This window comes from Mesitornis unicolor, unplaced genomic scaffold (assembly GCF_000695765.1).
Source record: "Mesitornis unicolor isolate BGI_N332 unplaced genomic scaffold, ASM69576v1 scaffold26166, whole genome shotgun sequence".
NCBI lineage: Eukaryota > Metazoa > Chordata > Aves > Mesitornithiformes > Mesitornithidae > Mesitornis > Mesitornis unicolor.
Window position 1 is genome coordinate 1 of NW_010193370.1, and position 23,797 is coordinate 23,797.

At 47.6% G+C, this 23,797-nt stretch overlaps 1 protein-coding gene across 1 annotated transcript in view; it reads right to left on the minus strand.

Moving 5' to 3' along the window:
* Positions 1–4,889: 4,889 nt before the first annotated feature.
* The window catches only part of ARID3B (AT rich interactive domain 3B (BRIGHT-like)), a 27,150-nt gene continuing 8,242 nt past the window's right edge, over positions 4,890–23,797 (minus strand). The window contains exons 2-8 of the mRNA XM_010187434.1: positions 22,502–22,573; positions 20,819–20,891; positions 10,065–10,248; positions 8,908–9,167; positions 8,426–8,683; positions 5,774–5,875; positions 4,890–5,217 (exon numbers count right to left, since the gene is read on the minus strand). Coding sequence (XP_010185736.1) covers positions 5,060–5,217; positions 5,774–5,875; positions 8,426–8,683; positions 8,908–9,167; positions 10,065–10,248; positions 20,819–20,891; positions 22,502–22,573 — 1,107 coding nt within the window. The 3' untranslated portion in view covers positions 4,890–5,059. The remainder of the gene's footprint in view (positions 5,218–5,773; positions 5,876–8,425; positions 8,684–8,907; positions 9,168–10,064; positions 10,249–20,818; positions 20,892–22,501; positions 22,574–23,797) is intronic.

The following is a 23,797-nucleotide window of genomic DNA, read 5'->3' on the forward strand; positions in this document are numbered from 1 at the left end:
ACCGAGCGATTCTGTGATTCTGTGATTATGGAGAACAGGGTCCAGATAAAGCTTTGTCAGAGCCTGAGCCAGGCTTAATAAAGAGATCTTGATGCCTGCAAGAGAAAAGCCAGTGGTGTTGCACACCGTGAGACTGGGCTTTCCTACCCTAAATGCTTTAATCCATGCTGGGCTCTCCTTATCTCTTGGGTGGGTGTTTCACAGGGTCTCCCATGCCGACAGAGGGGCCCACAGGCAGGGCGCAGACAGTAGGGGAGGTTTCCCACTCCGCGGCATGGGCATGGGGTGAGTTTGGTGGGTAGGTGGGTAAAGTCCACATCCAAGTAGCCCAGGATGGGCCACCGGCCAAAACAACCGCAGACACTGGGGACTCGGAAATGCAGGTACGAAAAGGGCTGGATACTGGTTCAGTAACTGGAAAAACAATGTCAGGTGCTGTGTAAATAGCAAAACTGTTGGGAAGCAATAAATGTCATTTTTGTGCGGAGGAGGTGGCAACACAGGGCAGGCACAGCTGCAGCCATGAGACCTTCGGCAGCACCTGGGAAATTCAGTGTAATTCATTTTTAACAACCATTCTGCCCCCGCAGGACAAAGCCACATCACTCCAGACCACGTTTACAGCCCAGTTCTCCCCACAAAGCTAGAAAGTGAGAACATAAAGACCCAGAAAGACACAGACCTCATCTAGGCTGACCCAGCCTCCGTGAATCCATTCCCGAGATGAAGGGGCCAGGAAATCTTTAATTCACAATTCAGCAAAATAGCATGGTTACAAATGAGGCTTGTGTGGTCACCACGTGAAGAGGTAGAAGTTTATTGGAATATAAACATTCAGATAACATGTAAGATAGAAAAAACCCAACAACAACATATACAGACACTTGTTGGAAGGAGACGTTGAGGTATTTATCCACCGCCTAGGCTATCACATATCTTTTTTTATTTACTTATTTTTTTTCTTTTTAAATAGGTAAGAAAACTAGTAGCAAGGCTGCTGCATCTGTTTGGTGAAAACATCTGATCTGAATCCACTTGGAGCACTCCCATGCAGCGGCCCAAAGGACTCGGTGTGACACCTTCACATTCACTCTGGGAGCCGAGCAGACACGCAAACCTCCCCCTCGCCTCTTCTGCCTTTTCCCAGCTCACAACTCTTTGTGCCTTCCCAGCATAAACTGGGATCTGCTGGAAGAAGACAAAGCAGGCTTGGGTTTTGGTTTCTTTTCTTCCTCCCCCCAGCAAATCTCCCCCTGAAACAGGAGCACCAAGGCTGCACGGAAGCAAGCTGGGGGTGTTTTTTTTGTGTGTGTATGGGTTTTTTTTGGCTGCTCGCTGCAAAACCTTCGCTGGTCTGGAGTTGAAAAAAGAATGAGCCACACTGCAAAGCGGAGCACTTCCCACGACAAACAGTCCTACCCGCAGTATCAAAACCCCTGAGTACTATACAATCAAACACGATCGAGTGAAATGAAGCAGAGCCGGGAAAAGCCGGGGAGGAGCGTGTGGAATTCACCAGCCCTCGCTCAGCCTTCCCCAGCTCCTCCACCGCGTCTCTGCTGCTGGTTTCCATAACCCTGTCCCCAAAGCCTGGCAGCTCAGTAGGAGATCTGGAGCTCAAGCATTAAGCCAGGATCAAAGCCAGGCTTAGGGAAAGGGTTCCTCTTCACAGTCTGAATGGCTGGTCCTCGGCATTGCCTACTGAGAAAGGACCAGTTTATAGTTTGCAGCTTATTTTTTTACTGAGGTATCTGTTACGCATCCCAACTTGATTCTTTCCCTGAATTGGATACAAAACAATTTGTTAGTCCCTGTCTAGTTCCAGTCTAGTTGTGTAAAGCTTATAAACATTAATACTCTAGTAGTGTCAAAGCTGTTTAGCAGTTCAGTGATTCGAGTGCCTTTCTGTGCAAGAAAACACAATGTTAGCAAGTGATACAGAAGCAAAACCACCCATTACTAACCTCTGCTCCCCAGGACCAGAGAAGAAAGCATAAGAAAAAGCAACAAGTCCCCCAACCCCACTCGTAGGAAACAGCCCCAAAACCACCCCTGCCCAAACAAAACAAAACAAAACCAAAACAACCGAAAGAAAACAAAAAAAAAAAGGGAAAAATAAAACCCCAATCAATCAGAATGAGCCCCAGAGACTTGAAAATCTTCTCTGAGCCTGCAAAGATGAAATGCCGTGGAGGCCTGCGGGATGTGCCGAGCAAACACCCCGCAGCCAGAGAGCAGCGAGACTTCCCCACGACCAGCTAAAACCAAGCTGAGATGGGACATCACGGAGCAGCATCTATCTCAGGACATGGGCATCCTCATCCGCTTTCCTTCCTCCTCTCACCAAGTCCTCACATACATCCTCATGGCAGGATTACTCAAGCCATGGCATATAAACTAACCTACAGAGCCTCTTGCAACTGGGAGGTCCCACCTATGGTGTCCACAAGCCCTCGGCTCACACGGAGCAGCAGCCCAGCCAAGTGGTGGGATTAAAAAGGAGAACCTGGCATTTGTAAGAGTTAAAAGGGTTACTGATTTCATTGTCTATGTAGATTTTTTAAGTCCAATCCTCAGGGCTTTTCCTGTGATGGTATCCAGGTTGGTGTTTTTTAAATCCATGTGTTTTCAGTAGTATAGCTTTTGGGAGCAGGACATCCTGGGAGCGCAGGGTGACATGGCTCACCTGACATGTTACAGGAAGGCACCTCTCCTCGATTTGTGAAGCCTCACGGAACACCAGCACTGGCTCAAGTCACTCACAGCACATCACAGCAATGACCAGGCAGGACAGGGACAGACAATTCTGGGCTGAGCTTGGGCTCAAGCGCAGCCTCTTAACAGCAACAGCACCTTGAAGCTCCCACCCTGCACGGACCTAAATGCTCTCAACTGCTCTGCTCACCCACGGGAGCAGATAAAAGGTGACCTTCTCATACTGATACGATAAATGGCAACTCACCCACCACACGCCAGGAAACTGGTTTTTAGCAGGCTGAACCTCTGGAGTTAAAGCCAAGGAGGTGGTTGGAGACAGCACCACAAGACCAAGCTGGGCTTTCCTGGTGCCAAAACCCACCTTGCTGCAAGAGGAATCTGTAGTGTGAGAGGCGCTGTCAACTCCCAGCTGCACTAAACAGATCCTGAAGCTTGGAAAATTGGAATTATTGGAAAAATAACAGGGACTCTGGAGACACCCTCATGTCCAACATGAAGGACAGATCTCGGAAGTCAGCGGTCGCTCTTGCCCTCTTTTCCTACCTCTACCTGTCCCTTCTGTGCCATGTCCAGGGACAGTGCTGTTCAGGTTGTCTCCTGCCAGCCTAAAGGCTGGGGAAGCCACTGCTCCTCTGCTCGGCTTTTTTTTTTTCTTCCTTTCTGTCTTTGGTGATACAATTAAAAATAATAATAAAAAAACAACACGTCAGCAAAGCCACATATAAAAACAAGCGATAAGATATGCCAATATTTCCTGAAGAGGTTAAAAAAAAACCAACCCAAAACAAACAAAACCAACCCTAACAACAAGTACATATCTGAGGTATTTCATCTGCTCAAAAAAACCTGACTTGGGCCTGGAGGATGGGAAGGACGTCACCAAGGCAGGATGGATGGTGCTTGGACCTGATCTCCGGGGGGACACGGGGAAAGCAGAAGGGAACGGCCAGCAGAGGAGGGAGGACAGAATGAAGCCACCTGAGCAGGAGTTGAGTTCATGGAGTCACCAAGTCAGCTCGGTTGGCTCCAGACACGGGAGGGCCATGGCAGCCTTTACTTGCTTTCAACTGGAGGTTTGGGGGGAAAGGGCAAGGAAGGGCTTGATTTCCTTTTCTGTGCTTCTACCCAGGAGAGCAATAGATCTTACTCAGCAGAGAGCAAGCTGCTCTCTGTTTGCTCGTGTACAATTTGAAGGGAACTGGGCATCTTGTTCAGAGACAAACGAAAAGACTCGTGTGGAGGGTTAACTGCAACGCTGAAATGCACCCCACAGCCCCACTGAATTAGATTTCAAGTACCACCTCCTATTTTCTCGTCACACGGATGTGGAGAGCTTCCAGGGGCTCCTCAAAGACACCTTACAAGAATGAAGCTGTTTCAGGAAGCCTCCATCAACCTGAATGACAGCTGAGGATTGAAACACCAAACCACAGCAAGTTCAGGCTGTCGGGATCAATGTCAGTGGGATGAGTTCCTCAAGGGGCCAGAGAGAGACAAGGTCGAGAGCATTTAAAACCTGGCTGAAAGCCTGAAGAATGCAACGCTAGAAAAGAGGCCAGCACCCGCCAGGAGAACGAAGCAGCTGACCAAGAGGTTTTCAGTGTGACTGTGGGTCAAACGTAGCGGTGAGAAAGCCCTTCTCCTCTTGCCAAGGTATCAGAGAGGGGGGAGGAGGCTCACGAGCCAAGAGCACATATTCTACAGGAGGCCACATGAACACCAGACCATGACAGAGCCTGAAGAAGAAAAAGTGAGGAAGTTTGCCTGCTCTGCAGCCACATGGCCTTCTGCAGCACAAGCCACGGGAGGACCAGGGCAAGGCACCCCGACAGCTCTTAAGATTGTCAAAACATGGAGTTGTTTTAGTGCGAAGAGTCCCTGTGGCTACTGGTTCGAGGAGAACCAAGTTTCCCTGCCCCAACTCCAGCTCTTTCCACCTGCCTTGGTGATGTCTCAACCATCTCTCAACCCACAGCTCCTACAGACGATCCCTGATTGAAAAACGCCAGGCATGCCCCACCTCCCCTCCATGTCTCACCCCCCAGCAGGAACACGGCAAACCCTGGGAGGAGGAGGAGGAAGAAAACAAAAAACAAAAAGGAGGAAGAAAGGGGAGAACAAAGAAAAAGGCTGGACAAACAGACGATGAAGTAAAAACTCGCTGGCATGGAAAGGTTTCAGCATCATCATCATCATCATCATCTTGCCATTGGCCAACCATAAAAGCAGGTTCCTTGAGATGAGGTAATCTGTGTGACTCCTTGCCGGCTCGCTCCCTGCCAAGAGCGGAGAGGAAGAGCTGCCAGGGGCCAGTGTAAGAGACAGCAGGCTTGGCTGTCCATCAGAGAGACCAGCTGGTGGAGGGCTCTGCGCTGGGGGTTCCCCGGGATGAGGTAGGGCTGGGAGAGCAGTGGGAGCTGCTGCTGCTGCTGCTGCAGGAACTTTGGGTGCCAGAGCCTGCAATGAGATGGACGACTGGCTTCTGGGCAAAAAGCACTCCTGCAAGGCACAGAGAAGGAAAGAGAAGAGTTACTGGGACAATGGGGTGGCACAGCTGAGAAGGACACAGAGCAAAGGGCAGTCTGTCCAACCCCAGAGGTCTCATCCCAACAGAAAGAGGCTTGGTGCAAGACAAGCAGGTGTGGAGACAGATCAGAGGGTCAGCGGTGACCAGGATACAAGGAGGGATCTCCCAGGGCTCGCTCTGGCAGCCTGTCACAGGGATGTTGTGCTTACAGAAGACAAAGATCCCAAATAGCTTCACCACCTTTGCACGAGAGAAGCAACTTTCCTTGCATGGCAGTGCCAGGCCTCCCACTTTTTATAGTTTTTAAAAATCTAAGGGAAGGGACTTCTAACCACCGCCACCAAAAGGAAACAGCACTCATCTTGACTGCCTAGGGCCAAAAGAGAACAGAAATAACCTCTTACTGAGCTTTCCAAGCTGAACCGGTTGTGTGTGCTGTGCTTTGGCAAAGACCACACCACCCACCCCATGTCCTGCTCTGCACTCCCAGCCTGGCTTCCTACCCGTACCCCAGCGGTTCTTTCTCACCAGCATAAATTGTGCCGTTAATCTCCACCGACATGTTAATACTCCCAATGCCGTTAGGTGACAAATTCAGCGCCGCCGCCGCTGCCGAGTCTGGTTTATCTTCTTTCAGGAAGGAAAAAGAGGCAGAGTTAGAGGGTAACTATCCCGTTTCCCGCACTGTCTAGAGATGATCAAAGGTGTACACAGCCCTCCTTTTGTCTTCTCTTTGGTGAGTAAAACCCCACGCAACATCGACTTCCAGTCCTACTGCAGGATAAGTCTACAAAGGTGTTTAAATGCCAAAGCGAACCCCTGCACAGGGCTCAGCCTGCAGCAGCTCCAGCGGCCACTGGAGGGAGGGGACACAGCGCCAAGGACTCCAACCCAGCAACACGATGCGCAGCATGGTGAAATCTGCTTTTTTTCCTGTGGATAGTCCTTTCTCAGCCGTGCTGGGCAGCTCTGGAAGCATCAATGCAGAGCAGGGGTTTAATTCGCTCTGATGTTTAAGAGGAGTTGAATGTCAAACTCTCCTGGACACTTCTGAACCTCCAACTTAAGCAGCCAGTAACCGTAAGCCTGGGTCGCAGGACTGCTTCTCTGCGCTCATGAATGCATGCTTACAGTTTGCACGGCCGTATCGTGGTTACCAGCCCACCCAATGTTGGTTTTGGGGCACTGGGCTATTAAAACAGAGAGGGATTATGCAGACAGTCTGCTCAGGCTCTGACATTTCACGTAAAATACATGTTTTTAGCTCCTTTCCAGTCTGCTAGGACAGCAAGCTCACTGTCCCTGTAAAGGATATAAGGACAATGTTAACATTGAACCTAAGCGCTGCTATCAAGATACGGCAAGCTCACACGGTACTTCTCAAAACGTTTTCCAAAGTACACTATTCTTTTTATTTTGCAATCGGGAAAATTGGGCATGAAAGAGAGGACAGACTTGTCCACAGTCACCTAACAAAGGTGGGAATGATATTGGATCTTGGAGGCTCAGCCCTCAACCTGTTACCATTTGTAAAGGCTAAAATCGTTCCTAGCATTTTGATTTAGAAAGTTCAGGCTGGAGAGAAGAAAAAACAAAGCAAGATGAGAGGGAATGAACATCACTTGATAAAATCTGTGCTCCCTTTTACTGTTTTCATTTTTGTTTTTAGGTAGATGTGAAATTTAGGTGGACGCACAGCTGTCAGGGACTGGGATGTGAAGTCCCAACTCCATTTAACTCCGCAGCAAGTTGCTACTGCTTCAAAGAGTAACCTGCTTTAATCCCTTGCCATATGTATTTCTGGCAAAGAGTCTTGATAAAGCACTTACCATCATCGCTAGATAAGGCCTCAAGAACAACTCTTTTCTTTCTTCTAAGCCAAACTTGCCCAGCCTTGTGCCTACATCCAACTCTACAATTAATAAGGGGTCTGAGACCTTTAATTTTAACGGATCAAAAGGTTTCGAGGAAGCAGCTGTTGAGCCTGAAATTTTCTGAGGCTTTGCTGCCCAGTGAAGTGCAGCCCCCAGCACAGGTAAGGGAGCCACGGCACTTAATCAGCTTTTGAAGCCACTATATCACAGTATTGATTCTGACAACGTGACCTTTACAGGGTGACTCCCCTTTTACAAAGCATTTCAGGAGTGCATTTCCCAGGCCATGAATGCTGCTTAGACGTGACCTTCTAACCCAGCCTTGTCAAGGGTTCTTTGGCCGGAGGCCGTGCATAGGCTTGCAGCAGATGTTGGTAGAAATCACCTTATTTGCTAAAAGCTCTGGGATGGGTAGGTCCCTCCTGCTGCTGTCTTTGTGGCCTCCTCATCACACCTGACAAAGGATTCCTAAAAGCTGGGCGTTGCTTTTCTGCAGTCTGCTACCCATATAGATAAAGCTGTTACCTCCACAATCAATTAAAAGGGTTCCTGACCAGGAAAGGACAGAAAATCATTCCCTGCACTGCAACGCTGGCACGAGGCTCAGCTGTGAGCAGGGCAGGGGAAAGGTGAGCATGTGGCACATTATGGGCTTCCTCTCCAAAAGTCATCTTATTGACTGCAGAATTGCAGGGCTGCCTTTGGCTAGGCTAAAACATGCTCTTGGATGTGAAGTATAGACCAGGTATTAAACATGAAGGCATCAGACATGTGGCCCAAAGCAATTTCAGCTAACTGATGAAGGAAGGAGCATATGAAGGAACAGAGCACTGCTGCAAGGACAACTGAGTTAGCATCAACTGAAACTGGTAATTCCCCATAGCGCGAGCTCTGTGGAGAGGTAACAGCTTGAGTCCTGAAGCAACCTCACTGTGATCACCGCAGGAGGTCATAAGCTCAGAGGAAGGGTCTTCTTGTATGGGTCAAGTGGGTTTTATCAGCTTAGATGCAGAGCTTTCTGAACACAGCTAGGGTGCTTCTGAATCCAGGCTGGATTCAGGTGATGCTGGATTACGCATCAACAAGAACAGAACAAAACCAGCAGCAGTAAGTAAAACCTAAACCAGCCCTGCTACAGTTCAGCTTCGCGGTTACTATGCTCCATTTTAACAGCTTCTTGACAGTGACCTCTGCCTGGTACCCAGACAGACAGTCAAGCCTGTGGGTAAAGAGGTCTTTGACATCCTAGATTGGGAACAGTGCCCTCCCTGCAGAGACCTTTCGCAAATCTAGAGGTGCTGCTTACCCTTGCCATTGATTTTGATCTTCATGGGGATCTGCCGCGCCATGCTGAACAGGTTGCGCTGAAGAGCCTGCTGGACAAGCCGCTGCTCCTCCTCTGTCATCCGCGAGACCTTCTTCTCCGGAGGCTCCCCCGACTCCAGTCTCTCCCTCAGCTGCTCTAGGGTGGCTGTTCTTGCTGCCACAGTTGCCTGCTGGCTGGCCAAGGTCACTGGCACGGCAATACGATTTGGCATAGACACAGTCAAGGGCACGCCATCACCTAGAAGGTAAAAGAGTCACTTAGTCCCTCCCACAGCCCTTCCTAAAGCAAACACACGGATTTAAACTGCAGGCAGAATATTCTATAAACCTTGAGCCACCCGAGTCCAACTACTCTCAAGTCTGAAGTAGTCTAGAGGTGAATAAAATGGAAAATAACTGTGTTTCAGTGCCTGCACCTCTTAACTCAGCCACCTTCTCTGCTGCAGGTAAAACGTAGCTGACCTTTTCTGACAGCTGCTGCTGGAGACACGCGAGGATTGCTGGTCCCGCTGCCCGGCGCGACGCCAATGATGGGGAAGCGGATCTTTGGGGAAGACAGGAGGGAAGGAGGCCCCGTGGTGGTGGGCGAGTAGCTGAACAAAGAGGAGCTGTAGCTGGGCCGCCTGCCTTCCCTCCTGTTGCCATCGATTGCAGCCTGAAGCTCAGCAGGAGAACTGAGGGATTTCTTCTCACATTCGTAGGCATATAGGTATTTCATATACCTGGGAGAGAGGCGAGCACAGGGAAATGCAAGTAGGTTTCTCGACAGAACATCAAATTATAGGCTACAGCAACAAGCATTGAATTGAGAAAGACTTTCAGACTGAGGTCCCCTGCAGATTGGGAATCTTTGTGTATCACGACTACTGCTGCGCTTGGTTTGATAAGCATGGAGCAGTTTGAGTGTGAGGCACGGCTCTCAAACTTTGATTTTACTCAGTGTTTATGAGGCACACAGTTACATACTTCTACACCCACAAGGGCAGAAAAGAACCATCCAGAATTCCCTTAAAATTCAGATATCATCTAAAATCGTAAGAATTAAAATCTTGGACTGTTACACTTAGTCCAAGGAAGGCAGTTTGAGGAATTACCCTTGTCCAAGTCATTTGTATTGGGCAGCACCAAACCTTCCTGCTTTTGTTGAATTCTGGCACCCACGTCTGCAGGAGACAGCCTGTTTGTACCAAGGGCTGTAGAAATTACAAGGAGCTTCCCTCTCTTAAAAGTAATCAGGGGCTCTGATAACTTTCAAGAAAACTGTGTCTGTGTACGAGCTGGGTGCAGATACTTAGAGCCCAGCCTTCCACGCTGGAGTCACTGAAGCACAGCCTCACCCCGTTGCTTCAATTTTACAGTAAGTTTACTTCCACCATTTTTTCTCCTCTGCTTATTGTGCCCCTTTTTTTTTTCTTCCTCTCCTTTGTGAGGTCCTGCAGGTCAGAAAAGCAATCCCTGCAGTGAGGAGGTGCTAAATGCAAGTTTCCACAACTTAGAAGTGGTAACAGACAGATGATTGAGATCGTACTTGATGCCTCCCAGTCAGGAGGCCTTTTCTCTCCCTCCTCACTGTACCAAGCACTCATCAGAGACAGAGCTATTAGACCTGCTGGACTTACTGGGTTCGAAGCGTGAATGCGGCACTGGTGATGGAGGTGGGCAGGTTAAGGCCTTTGGTGATCTCTCGCCAGATCTTCTTGTTGATGATTTCCACCAGTCCTCCTTTCTCGGTCACCAGCTTGTAGAGCATGTAGAGATCCAGGATCTGCTTTGCCATGATGGGGATCCGATTGATGGGAGTTCCTGCAGGGAAACAAACGTGGAGTCAGAGAGAAAGCGAGGGCAAGAAAACCAGCGGGCTGGGGCTATCGATCTTCTTTCTAATAGGAAATTCAGGGAACTCTTTGTAGCCTGACTTGAGGCCTCTCAATGGGTGAGTAAATGACCCAGAGAAGTGTAGTTACATGGCACGTCCTTTTCATGAAAAATCCTTTCCTGTAGGCAAAAGCAATTATCAGACAAATAATAACCTGCAGCTAAGAGCAACTTCTAAAATAGAAAGAGGGGAAATCGGGACTATTCAATCCTAAGGCTGAGGGAGCAGTACAGAGGAATCATTTTTTATGAGCTCCCAGGGCAATCTCAGATAAAAATCTGTATTGCTTGTGCTCAGGAAGGGGCTGAGCAGCCAGGCAACTGCAGCTATGTGTACACTGGGATTCAGCTCCCTTACTCCCTGTCCTGTATTGCTTAGGAACAGCGACAAAAAAGGCTACGTGACACCTGAGCGCGCTTCCCTCGCCCACGTACGTTTACCGCCGCCCTCCCTCACAAGCCCACATGTACCATTTTGCTACGGCTTCTGCTCTCGCAAAGTGTTTCCACCCTCCCACTCTTTTTCCCCTCAACCGCATCTGGAATATTGCGTCCAGTTCTGGGCCCTCAGTTCAAGAAGGACAGGAACTGCTGGAGCGAGTCCAGCGTAGGGCTACAAAGATGATGGAGGGAGTGGAGCATCTCCCTTATGTGGAAAGGCTGAGGGAGCTGGGGCTCTTTAGGTTGCAGAAGAGGAGACTGAGGGGAGACCTCATTCATGTTTATAAATATATAAAGGGTGAGTGTCACGAGGATGGAGCCAGGCTCTTCTCGGTGACGAACAATGATAGGACAAGGGGTAACGGACACAAACTGGAACACAGGAGGTTCCACTTCAATTGGAGAAGAAACTTCTTCTCAGTGAGGGTGACAGAGCACTGGCCCAGGCTGCCCAGAGAGGATCTGGAGTCTCCTTCTCTGCAGACATTCAAAACCCGCCTGGACGCCTTCCTGTGTAACCTCATCTGGGTGTTCCTGCTCCGGCAGGGGGATTGGACTGGATGAGCTTTTGAGGTCCCTTCCAATCCCTAACGTTCTGTGATTCTGTGATTCAACGTGCTCCTAAACAACACCCCGATGAGGCCACACACGTGCCTTGGCAGCAACTGCAACCCAGCTGCCGGAGCAGCAATTTGTCATGAGAAAGCCAGAGAAATCGCGTTGGAGGTGAATGAAGGAGCAGAAGACGCCGCAAAGCTGGGCATCCACGCAGCTGCTGTGGGAAGCACCAGGCGTCCAAGCACTTTTCGGAGCCCAAAAGGTCCTGCTCAATCCTTGTGACAACGGACAGGGCAGACAGGGAAACAGCTCTGTCCTTCCTGTTCAGTTTTGGTCATCTCGTGGGTTAACAGAGCTAAGAAAATCTGATTTTTTAAGCTTTTAGCAGCACCTTAAAGTGATAAAGCATGCAGGGTTTTGAAAAGGTCAAACTGATGAGATTTAGGCAAGGGAAAGAAAAGAGAGGAAAAATGCTGATGCAGCAAACCTTTTATTTTGCATAGGAAATACTGTCCTGGATCAAAGAGCCGTCCATCTGAGGTCAGTATCCTGTCTACCACAATGGTCAGCGCCAGCCTTTACAGAAAAGCCTGCGAAGGGCTGTAATGGACAATTATGGGATACCCAACCCACAGGGGAGACTTCTGCCACCGCTCATCAGCTAGCGATTGGGTTAATGCCCCGAAGCAGAGCAGTTTATGGCCCTTATAAATGGGTTTTATTCTGTTTAGTGAAAGGAGTTCAGCTCAGCTCTGCAGATGTCCTCATTATACATGCGAGTGTAATTTTTCCCCCCTCTCTTTTCTCTTCGAAGCCTGTTACGCATTAGCTCATAGTGCCAGTTTCCACAGGTTAATGAGATGTGGGATAGAAAAAGGAAACTTTTCCAGCTTTAAAAGGGCTGCTTTCAATTCCACCAAGTTACTAACTCTTAAACTGTAAGAAAACGTAAAGAGCAACCTGATCAGGCTTGGTCTGCACACTGTCATTTTATATCTACCATATCCTCTTTTCCTTGCCTAAACAACCCCTTTAGGGTTGTCTAAACAACCCCTTCCCAGTCCACAAAGCAGTAATTTCACCAACTGCATCAGATCCTCTTCTTGCATTTCAGAGACAACAGTTCCCTCGGGGAGCAGACACAGAGGTGTTTCCAAACTGTTTCAATGCACTGCGGCTCCATCCATCCCAGCCCGGAGCTGGTCCGTCCTGAAAGGGCCAGCCTGTGTAAACACAATCCTGAATCTGCTTCGTTTTTTCCTCAGCCACCATTTTGTCTGTGTGTTATTGCAAAGATTAAGAGCGTCATTTCAGACGCACGGAGGGCTGGAAGCGATCATATTACCGGCCTTAAGTTATCATTCATCAGCTGAGCTGCAGTAACCAGAGTCACACCCAGCCTACTCCAAATGAAAAGCAAGGAAATATTTATCTCTGAGGTCTCTAGGAAAAGCCAGGGGTGGGTTTTTTTTCCCCGCAACTCAAAGCCACCCACTTTGCCCCAATCCAATTTAGGGAATAGCATTAACTTGTCCAGAAGGGACTTTCATCCAGCTCGCCTCGGACGGTGACCAGATGGAGAGTGAAAGGGAAGGGTCACAGATAAGGCTCCTCAGGCAAAGAAGCCGTTAATATGGAAGTATAAGGAAACATCTACTTTTTACTACACTGCATTTATCCAAAACATAGTTTTACCCTTCTCTAGGTTCTCCCATCTCAGCATTTGAAAAGGTAAACAAGAATATTTATCCAAACACTCCTAGGAAAGGGGCAAACTTTATCTACATCAGTGGGAAATAAAGGCTTAAACATATTTCCAGAGAGCCTGCTGATAGCTGGAGTAGAAACAGCAATCAGATCTGACCTCCCCGCCTCAATTTACTACCCCTTTGACACCTTCCCTTCCTGAAGTTTGCTTTTAAACACGACCCACAGACCAAAGTGCCCTGAAATTTAATTAGGAGCTTTATAAACTAAGCTAAAACCTATAGGATTTTTTTTTCCTTTCCTCCACAAAATTTCCTTATGCCAGGCTGAGAAATCTTTACAAAACTACTTCCATCCTTCTACCGCTTCAGCATGGAGATGCAATCATTTTCCTCCTGTGCTTTCTCATAGTCCCACTCCAAATAATATCCCCGCAGAGCTAGCAAGGAGTGATTTGGGTTTAGGACCTGGCAAATTCACTGTATTTTGCAGAACAAGCCAGGGCTCTGCCTGTTTCTTCGGATGTTTCACGGAAAGGCTGCTTTGCCAGCCCTCTCCTCCCCCAGCCCCTCTAGGAGGAAAAGCCGAGGCGATAAAGTCTTTATTGGAAACCCCCAGCACTCCGACAGGAAAGGCTGAAAAACGAGTATCATGGGACGATTGGATGCTGAAGCCGAGCGGATCCTTTCACAGGCGGCTGCAAGGCTTGTCAGGAGCCATGATGGATTACTGTCATCTGGCAGCATCAGGATTAATGATTCGCAGGTCAGAGGGGAGAATTCCAGAGGGAAAGGTCGGCAGCCAGGGGCACGGCGTAAGACTTGTTGCCTTTTGATGGCAAACTCATTTTACTGTACTTTCAAGCCTCTCTCTTCTACCAGCTCTCAGAAATCCTGTACGTACTGTGCTTGCAAAGAGCTGGAAGCCTTGCCCAACTCGAGATGAGGAAGAAGATTTGCTCCTCCCCTAGTTTGCTTGCTAAATCCCTTTTCCTTTTAGTATAACCTCAACTAAACAAATATGGGCCATTCCCGCAAGGAATCAGCCAGTGTGGGGGCAAAAAGCCATGTTTCCTCTGGAAAAAAGGGATGATGCGTAGTGAATGAGCATGGGAGACCTCAGGAAGACAAACTCTAGGACAAACTCCTGCTACTGAAGACCCCGGAGTGGAAGCACAGCCTAAAGGTAAGAGGCTGTAAGACTCCAGACAACCTACTTCCCCCTTTGCTAACCAGAAGGTCTATGAAAAGTCCAAAAAGGCCCAAAATTACACTGGAAGTAGGAGAAATGTTCCTCTAGCCATGGGCTCCTGGCTTTCTGAAGGGAAAGACAGGTGGAGCTACAATTCGGATTTCTAGAATAAGGAGTTTCCCTGGAGGAAGCCTCACTGTAGCTATAAACATCTCTGTCCTTCAAGGGAAATAAGCAGCCCCCTCTGCCAAGCTGTTTCACCCCGTTCAAAAGCCTCTTCTGTTTCAAGCAGACATAACACAAGCCTAAAGGGCTTATATGGATAGGCCTGAATGTCCCCTATGTCCCTACACTGCAGAGGCTGAAGGAGCAACTGTTTGATTTTCAGCCTTCAAGAGCCATTTAAGAAGGGAGCGAGGAAGCTGCAAACCTCAGATAATCTTTGAATGCCTGTTTTCACATCTATTGGCAATGAACCAGTATCTGGGAAAGGGGCTGAGCCATCAGCACATGCAGGCTCTGCTCCCAGTGCCAAGGCTCAGCCTTTCCGTTTCTTGAAAGAGAACTACGCTTCGGACCAATGCCTTCCTCACCCACCCAAGCATGCTGCGCAAGGTGGGCTTTTTCCCCCCCTCCTGTTCTTCACCCTTAGCCAGATTTCAGAGTTACATCTAAGCCTGAAGATGCAGATTGATCTTAAACAAGGAAAACTGCCCTTAAGACTGTTCTTAACCAAATATTAGGAAATAAGTCCCCTCTCATCTTGCAAGGGTTTGCTTGGCTTTGCGAGTGCTCCATGGTAGAGATCCCGTACCAAGAGCCACTCTCTCCTCTCCTTGCGCTGAGCTGTGCCTGCTGCAGGGAGTTCCCCACAGGCTAAGCCAGGACTTGTCCTGCGTGCAAGAGACAAAGAGCAGTTAATTACACCCAGCCTGGAGCAGCACTTTTTCAATCGGCTCCCATTTTTTTTTTTCCCTAGCCAATTTACTCTCAGAAGTGTCCATTTTTCAGTAAGGAACAGAGGTGGTGAGAATCCCAAACATTTATTCTGCAGAGCAACATTCGAATGGCAGGAAAGCATGCTCTGAAGTATAAAACAGGCAAATAAAATCAGTTTGTTTGAATTCCTCTCCCAGGACAAACCCTGGCTGGCTTCACTTGAAGCTGCCCCAGCTCTTTACGTGCAAGTTGTATTTGTTGATTTGGTCCAAGTCTGTCCCAAGCACTTAGTGTTAAAATACAAAGCAAAGGTACACAGAAGGGAAACCACCTCTCCCCTCTTCCTCCCTGCCCATGCCCTGGCTGATCTAATCTCTCCCTACGCGTGGCATGTCCACAGCGGGCATTCTCACCTCCCAACCCCAATGTCACCACCCGATCCGTGAGCCTGCAGACCATTAGACACTGCTACCAGAGCAGGAGCCAGGATAGAGGGTAATTAATCATGCTCTATTTGACAGGAGGCCCACTTCTTATCTGCACCCCTCAAAACGCCATCAGTTTCTGCTTCCCTCCTCAATAAGCGAGGCTGACAGCAGCCCCTTATCAGATTTCGGCTGCTGAACTGGAGGCAGCCTAACTGGCATCCAGTGCCCTGCTTATATTGGCCAAGGCTCCAGCCACATTAACCTTCCCACACAGGGTGCTCCTCCATCCCTGAAACAGTGATCCCACAGCGATTTGCTCTCTTGTACCCAGCTCAACTACAACCCAACTGTTTGGCTGCTACTGACACAGCTGGCTCCAATATAGTTGCTATGACAAATTTCTTCACCAGATGTTGACCCACCATGCAACTGGTGATGGGTTTCCATACCTATGGCCTCTGAACCAACTGGACAAACTTCTTCTTGAGGCAAAAATGAAGGTACAAGTACAGAAAGCAATGCAGAGAAATAAGGGCAGCTGGGGGAATAAAGGTAGGTCAGGCAGGCTACACAAAGCCAAAAATTGGAGCATCTTCACGCTTTCTTCCATCCACCTGAGCTTCTACAGGGTCACCTTTTCAGTGCTGAGCCACCTCCGCTGCTTAAGTGCATCAGTGCTCCAGAAAACCAGAATTTGACACACAGATATCCAGTCTATGAGATGCTACAGAAACACTTGACAATTTAACAACTCAATCCCTTCCAGGCTTATTCCAAATTAGAGAAAAAAAATCTCAGGCATCTATGTCCACAATGAATGTTTTGATGTACAAAAACAGAAGGAGGAGAAAGTTTGAGTTTTATGGGGGAAGGAGCTGCAGATAACTACTTCTAAGTTATTCCAAACTAACCCAGGTAAACTCCTCCAGAACATCAGCTTTCGTATCTGGTGAAGACTTCTAGTCACCTGGCACCTAAGGCTAACAAGTAAGACATTCCCTGGCAAGAAAAAATAGATCCCAAGCGTTTTGCTTGACACCTGTTTTTATCCTAGCCTCACTTAGAAGTGTTAAAGTACGTGGAGTAGTGCACTCTGTTCTAAAAGGCTGGAACTACTTAAAGAATAGAGGAATGTAAATCAGAATGCCAGGTCCCCCTAAACCATAAGGAAAAGTAATTCTTACTAACAATATAGAAGTCAAAGCCTAAAGTATTTCACTGATCTCCGCTGCTCATCATTTGCACAAGACACTGGTCACCATTCTTCCCAAATCGTGGTTCTTTAAAGGAGGAGCAAGAGGCAGAGATGTAGCTGTGTACGAATCCCAGGGTGTAATAGGGAAGACGGCTTTGCCTGGTTTGTTTGGACCATCCAGAACAGGCGTTTGCAGAGCCTCGAGGGACAATTTTCCACTGCAGAACATAGTCTGCTATTTAGGGAAGCATTTGCTGTGCCTCAGCATTAAGCAGGTAGCATGAGCAAAGGATGCTGAGAATTTATGTCTATTGATGTCTCATTTAGAGAGCTGAACTGCTTAATTCAGATTCAAAAATACCTCCAGAGGATCAGAAGTAACCTGCAAAATTGAATCAGTAGAAGAATGAAGCGTATTCCCCAGACAAATGTTTCATAAACACCACTTGGCCTACAGATAAAAGAATCCATCAGTAAATGCTTTTGTCAATACCGTGGATTTGTTGTATTTCCACATCTAAAACGGGCACACAGAGCACACAACAGCAGGAAAACATTAAAACCACGCGGTCAGACTTACAAAGCCCCTTCTATGTATATACACATAAAAACCCAGAATGGTCAAGCCATCTGGGAAAACCAAGGTCACGCAGAAACCTTGAACAAAATTAGTAGAGCTGTACAATTGGAGACGTTTTATGAGGTCTTCACAAAGGCAGTGCTTAAAATGAACAAAACAGCTTCCCCTGCAAGGGAGCCCTTCCTAACACACCATAGCACGCAGTTAGATCTCTTCCCCATCAAGGCTTTTCTCAAGAGGAACATCTTACACAAACACTGCTGATCCTTCCAGAGGATGAAACATTCCCACTCTCCCCTGACTGGCACTACTGGAGTACAAACAGCTCAATTATTCATGGCTGCCCTAGCGACTGTAAGAGTCATGCTAACAGTCCTGCACTACCTGGGGACAAACAAATTCTTTTTGGTAATACAGAAGATGAGGGAACGCAAGATTACCCCGAGTTATTGTAATGGATGCAGCTCTAGCCTGGGCACTTGGCAAACTGCTCCTGCCTGCAGTGCCCTCAGGGGCAAGCAGAGCAAATCTCTGTACCTGCAACACAGCCCACTAGCTGATAAGCCTCAGCCCGTGCCCTTAAAAAGAATGCCCTGAACCACAAACTTGCTCACAGAGAGACTCCTCATGCAGCAGGAGGTTAAAAATACAGCTGCTGAGAAACCAGACCTCAGGACACCAAGACTCAGCTTGTCACAAGACACCAGATCAGCAATGGAGACAGAGGGAAGCCACTGCTGAAGCTACTTAGCCCTGCTCAGTTTGAGGAAAGATAACCTTCGGTCTGAGGCTGCAGAGGAGCTGAGAAAATGGAAGGTAGAAGACGTATTACAAGGCAGCATCACCCCTGCCGAGCTACATCAGGTCGGTCCTGCTGTAGGCCTGGTTTGAAGTTAGTCCTGCAAATGAATCGCTCTCAACGGCTGCTCTCCCCTCCTCTCCCCATCTGCCCCTTCAATCACCGCCATGGTGGGACCCATTCACCTAAACACATACAAGGAATAAAACATCCAACAAAGGAAGAGTTACAGCTTTCCTCTCATCTCCCTCTTCCATCATTATTGCCACTGAAGGGCCATTTTATCACTTGCAGCTGTGGTCATTCAGTGACAACCTGCTGTGCTCAGAGGCAGATGAGACCTGCACATTTGATCTGCATTAAGCCCATTTCATGGCTTCACATTTCTAGGTACATTCCTAACAGCAGTACCAACAACCAAACCTTTTCATCCCTCCAACTACTTGGTAGCTCCTGTGAAATCTGTCATTTATCTTTCACATCAGGGTTGGTTGTTTTGTTTTTTTTGGTTCAGCATCAGTTAGCAATCTGTGCTCCAAACCCATCAGCCCCCAACAAGGGCCAGCACTTCTCCAGCTCCTCCTGGACAACAGCAAAATCCCCATCTTTACACCTGCAATGTTTATTAGCAGAGCTGCTTTCCATTCCCTTCAGATAGGAGGTGCAAATTAACCAGCTCTTCACACATAGTATCTAAGAAACACAGCACTTTGCTCTCAGGTGCAATGAGTCCCCAGTTGTATCCATCTTTCGGGGGCTTTTCAGAACAAGGCAGCTGCTCAGCCTTGGTTGGTTTTAGCCAAGTCAAAAGGTTTTCTCTGCAGCTCAGATTAATGACAGAAAAGAAGCTGCCTCCTATGGCTCAATGTATGTTGTTCAGTTCTCCTACCAACTCTCAGAGTCTTTCTGCCTATTTCTTTTCAGGGTGCCAAAACAGAGAGCAAGCCCACAACTGCCTCGCACCCTGCAATCCAGCCAGTTCCCCAGGGCAGGGCCAAACATTTCCAGCCCCTCTGGCAGGGGGCTGTTAGTTCACAGCATCTCTCCCCCATGGGTGCTGGGCTCTTATATTTCCTTTTCATCCAGCTAGCAAGCAAGGAAACAAGGGAGTCTCCACAAAACAAATACACTTGGAAATGCCCAGATGATTAAAAGCTAAACTCCTACAGCAACCAGCTGGTGACCAGCTCAGCCCCTGCACTGGGAACACGTCAATTATAAATAATTAAAAGGTAATAGGAAGGAGACACTGAAGTATTAAGCAGATTTCTTTCTAGGTATCTGGAGGTTTCTATTGCTGCCAATCACACTCTCTAGATTATTGTCTTGTCTGTCAGTCATCTCAGTCCATACATTAACATGTGAGCTCAGGTTAACACTTGCAAGTAAACTAATTAAGCCTGGTTATGCCTCTGCACACAAAAGCCAAAAACATCAGCAAAACCTGGCTCTAATTTTTAACTGACTTGGAAGCATAACCTCAAACTGCTGGAGAGGGAAAATGCACGCAGGTCAGCTGCCAGCTCTGGCCATGCCAGGAAGAATCGACACGACATGAAGAGCAATTGCAATAGCTGTATTTTGGATAGCCTCTCCCCTGCTTGTGATCTAGTTATACACAGAGGGGGATGCATCTGTAGATGCAGGGTTCAAAACACAACTGGAAATCAGACTCTAGCTCCAACCCAGCAAACAGACCATTTTCAAATTGATGAGACTGAGACATTACATCTTTATGCTTTATTAGACTCTCAGGGCACAACCTTGGTGGTGACAGACCCTCTCCGAAATAAGCAAAGCCTGGCTTTTCAGGTCCAGTACACTCAGACTGTACTATGCCATGAGGGAATAAAGGGTCCTTTTTGTGCCTCCTCTTCACACTTACCTTCAGCAGGCTTTTCGGAAACAATTAAAAGGTCTATGTTTTATACTATACCACATGTATATACATTTTTATTATGAATAGTTTGCAATGAGGGAACTGAACATTGATAACTAAGGGACAGAAAGACTTTTGTGGCGTCCCAGCTGAGCTACTTCACACATGCATCACCACTCCTGTAGCAAGGAGAAATGCAAGTTGCTGACACCACAGGGAGGAATGTGAGAAACTGCGTTTCTGCACTCCGTTACACAAAGTTACTAAACTGAAAGCTGACATGTTGTGAACCTACAGAAAAATGTGGCTCGGTGTCTATTTTCCCAGTCCCCAGATTGCATGCCACTACTCTACGCAGCCTGTGAAGGCATTCACACTCAGCTTCCACATGCCATTGAAATCAAACATGAGAAGATGTGTGATCATGCCACCTGAAGGAGAGGCCAGAGAATCCTCAGTGATACTCAGCCTTGTTTCGAAAAATCCTGAAGGAATCAAGGCTTCCTGGGCTCTTCAGTGCACTGTCAACACCAGTATTAGGTAGGAGCGAGGGTGGAAAATTAGTGTCTGTGAAAATAAGTTACAGGGCAGAAGAGTTCTTTCCTATTGCACTCCTTATTTATCACAGCAAGTATCTCAAGTCTTACTGCTGCTCTTCCACCTGATCTGCAAGTTCAAGGGCTGAATTTGTTCTTTCAGACTCAAGAGGGAAGAAGTCAAATGGCAGCAGCACCCCTCTGCCCTGCTTAACCTTATCAAGTTCAAAGAAATGCTCACTCACCCCTCTTCTGCATAAAGATGAAGAGGTCATCCAGGAACTCTTTCCGTTCAGGGTCACTATCCAGTTCATAGAGCTGGGGGGGAACCAAGCAAAAATGAAGACACAATCCACAATAAGACACAAAATAAAGAATATTTAGCTTCTTCCAATGAGTGATCTGATGTTTGTACTGGGAGGGGGTGAAAGGCAAACAAAGGAGGCAAACAAGGAAGGATTCCTGAGCAATTTGGTGGATAAGGCTGCAGTGACAATTTGAGGACCCTCATTACGGCTTGCTCTGCTCAGGCCCTCAATAACTTGTCCAGGCACCCTGAAGGGAACAGTATTCAATTCAACAGCACTGATACAGAGCTGGGTTTGAAACCATCTGAAAGCAAAGGGGAGAGAAACTATTAAGACAAGCTGGAAAGCAAGATGAGACAACCAAAAGGAAGGAGAGAGTGGTTCAGGGCAGACAGGTGGTCTGTAGCTTTGAGGCACCTGGGAGGTAAACTTCTCCACAGCTTCTCCCAGCCTCATGATTCCCACCTTCAGGGATTGACACATAAGTGACAAACTCCAAGTCCCTTGAAGGAGGAGATGAAAGGCCAGAACTTTCCTGTAACTACCAGTGCTTGGCAGGAAAGGCTCCTCTAAAATAAGCCAAAAAGCCTTCAAAAATAATCAGAAACCAGCTTTGAAACAATTTGCTGTGGAAATCATTTTACCAAGAAGCTTTAAACCCCGAGCATTTAAAATAAAGCTCAATAGGCAGCTTACTCCAAAGGAGAGGCACTGTATGCGAGCATTACCCACTGATTTTTTCAGAAGGGACAGGCATGAGTGTCATCTTACAACCACCTCTGGAACAGGAAAATCTCATTTTCACCTATCAAGGATCCTGTGAGACCACAAAGTGACGGGCTGCAAGGGCTGGAGTCAGTGTCTCACAGATACAGGAGGATATAGAACAAGACAGAAGACAACGCTGTACACAAAGAAGAATTCAATTCCTTCTCTTGTTTGCATTCAGGAAGAATCCTGCATCACTCCAGGGTTTGGTTTTGTTTTTTTGCTGGTTGTGGAGCAGCTCAACAGAAAAGCAAAGACTCATTGGGAAACATTTATCTCAGTCTCTCTGTAGGTGCTGCTAGCTGCTTGGTATTCATCTAGTCCAAAAGAAGAGGGGCTTTTTGGGCTCATTTCCTGTGAAGCTCTGTGCTTTCTCACACACTGGGCTCTGGGAAGAAAACACAGCAGTGTATTTGCCAAGCAATTAGCTGCGCCCTTTCAGAAAGAGTCAGCTTAGGTTGAAATGAATTCCTCTGGCTGATGTGACACACAGCTGCCACATTCAGATCCACAGCCACAGCACTAATCAGGTGCCCAGAAATGAAATAACTCTTCTCCGAGCTGAAGAAAGTATTGACTAAACTTTTAAATGTCAAAAGTCTGGTTATGAAGTCGTAGTTCAAACTACATTCCAATGACCAAAGGCAACAAAACTGCCCAGGTTTAGGCTATATATATAAACAAAAATAGCAGGTTTGTAGGCAGAGGGCTACAGGACAGAGCAGTTTTCTTACAAATTCGCTACAGATAAACTAGTGAGGGCTTCACAGTCACCCTCTGTCACAGATCAAGGGAGTAATTCCCCAAAGTCACCCCTTCCCCGCTCCTCCAAATCCCTGTGATGAGACTGACCTTGGCAAAGTCTCGTGAAATTTCTCTTCCTCGGCATCCATCACCTTCGTCGTTCCAGGTCACGTTGCCATTCTAGAGAAAGAGATGAAAGAGTGAAAGGATCACCACGGAAAGGCTTTGCAGACGACTCCAGAAGGCATGAAAACGTGCACTTCTGGGCACAAACACGTGCAAACCCAGCTGCTGGCTTACACCAAAGACATGAGAAAGACGGGGACGTTTGCATTTGTCACAGCACGCTTTCCTGGAATCTCTGACACTCAGCCCAAACTGGGAAGTGGCATTTCACCTTCCAGGCAACTACTTAAGTTAGGGGATGTTTTTCAGTGCTAAGATTTTTATTGCAGAAATGTACCTCAAAAAAAAGTTGTCTTGATGCCAGGGAAGGTCCTCAACGCCTTCACCAGCCACCTGCCTTCATCTGCTACACAGAAGTACGCTAAGAGATGCTTTGCTGTAATGAGGTTCAAAACCTGAACAAAGAGGTGCTCCTTTTGCTCTCCACAACCATCATTTTTACCAAGCACGCATTTGTGAGCCCCTGGTGAAAAGTGCGGGTGTTACCCAGAGCATCCTCCCTTTCTGTTCATCGGGTGATACCCCAGTGCTCCCCTTCACCCTTCTGGGCTCTTCCTGCTTGCCTACAAAACCAAAGTCTGCCAAAGAAACAGGGAAATAATCCCACTGGAACACTTTGACCAACCCAGGACCCTTACTCCTTGGGAGCTGCTGGATGTGGATTTTCCTCACAGAAATGGAAAGCTCAGCTTTGCTGGATTAAGGCTCATTCTTCTTAGGTATTAAAAGGATTACTCTAGTTAGGCCTATTCTACTCGGTAAATCATCACCCCGAAATGATCACCAGGGCTGAAAACCAGTAGAAGCAGCCTCTGGCTGTACAGCAGGACCGAAACCAGAAGGATGATCCCGAGATACTTCCAAGCATCTTTAAACCATAAACTTCATAAAGCCCCCATATAGCAAGTGCTCCAGAGCCACTCAAGGAAAGAGAACAGTCAAATCCACCTGGCAAGGTGCTTTGATTACCCTGTCCTGATAAAACAGAGAGAGAAAAGCTTTGAAGACAGCAAAAGGTTTCAGCATAAAAGAAAAAGCACGTGGATTAAAAAGGTGGTCCAATATCTGAGATCTTGGAGTCATCTGGCTGTGACACGCACATTGAATTAGAAAGATGAATAGCTCTTGTCAAGGCCAGGCAAAGCGACATTTCCCCCTTTAAAAAACACTGCAGTGAGCTGCCCTAATGCCTGCTGATTTAGTTTGAGCCAGTAATTC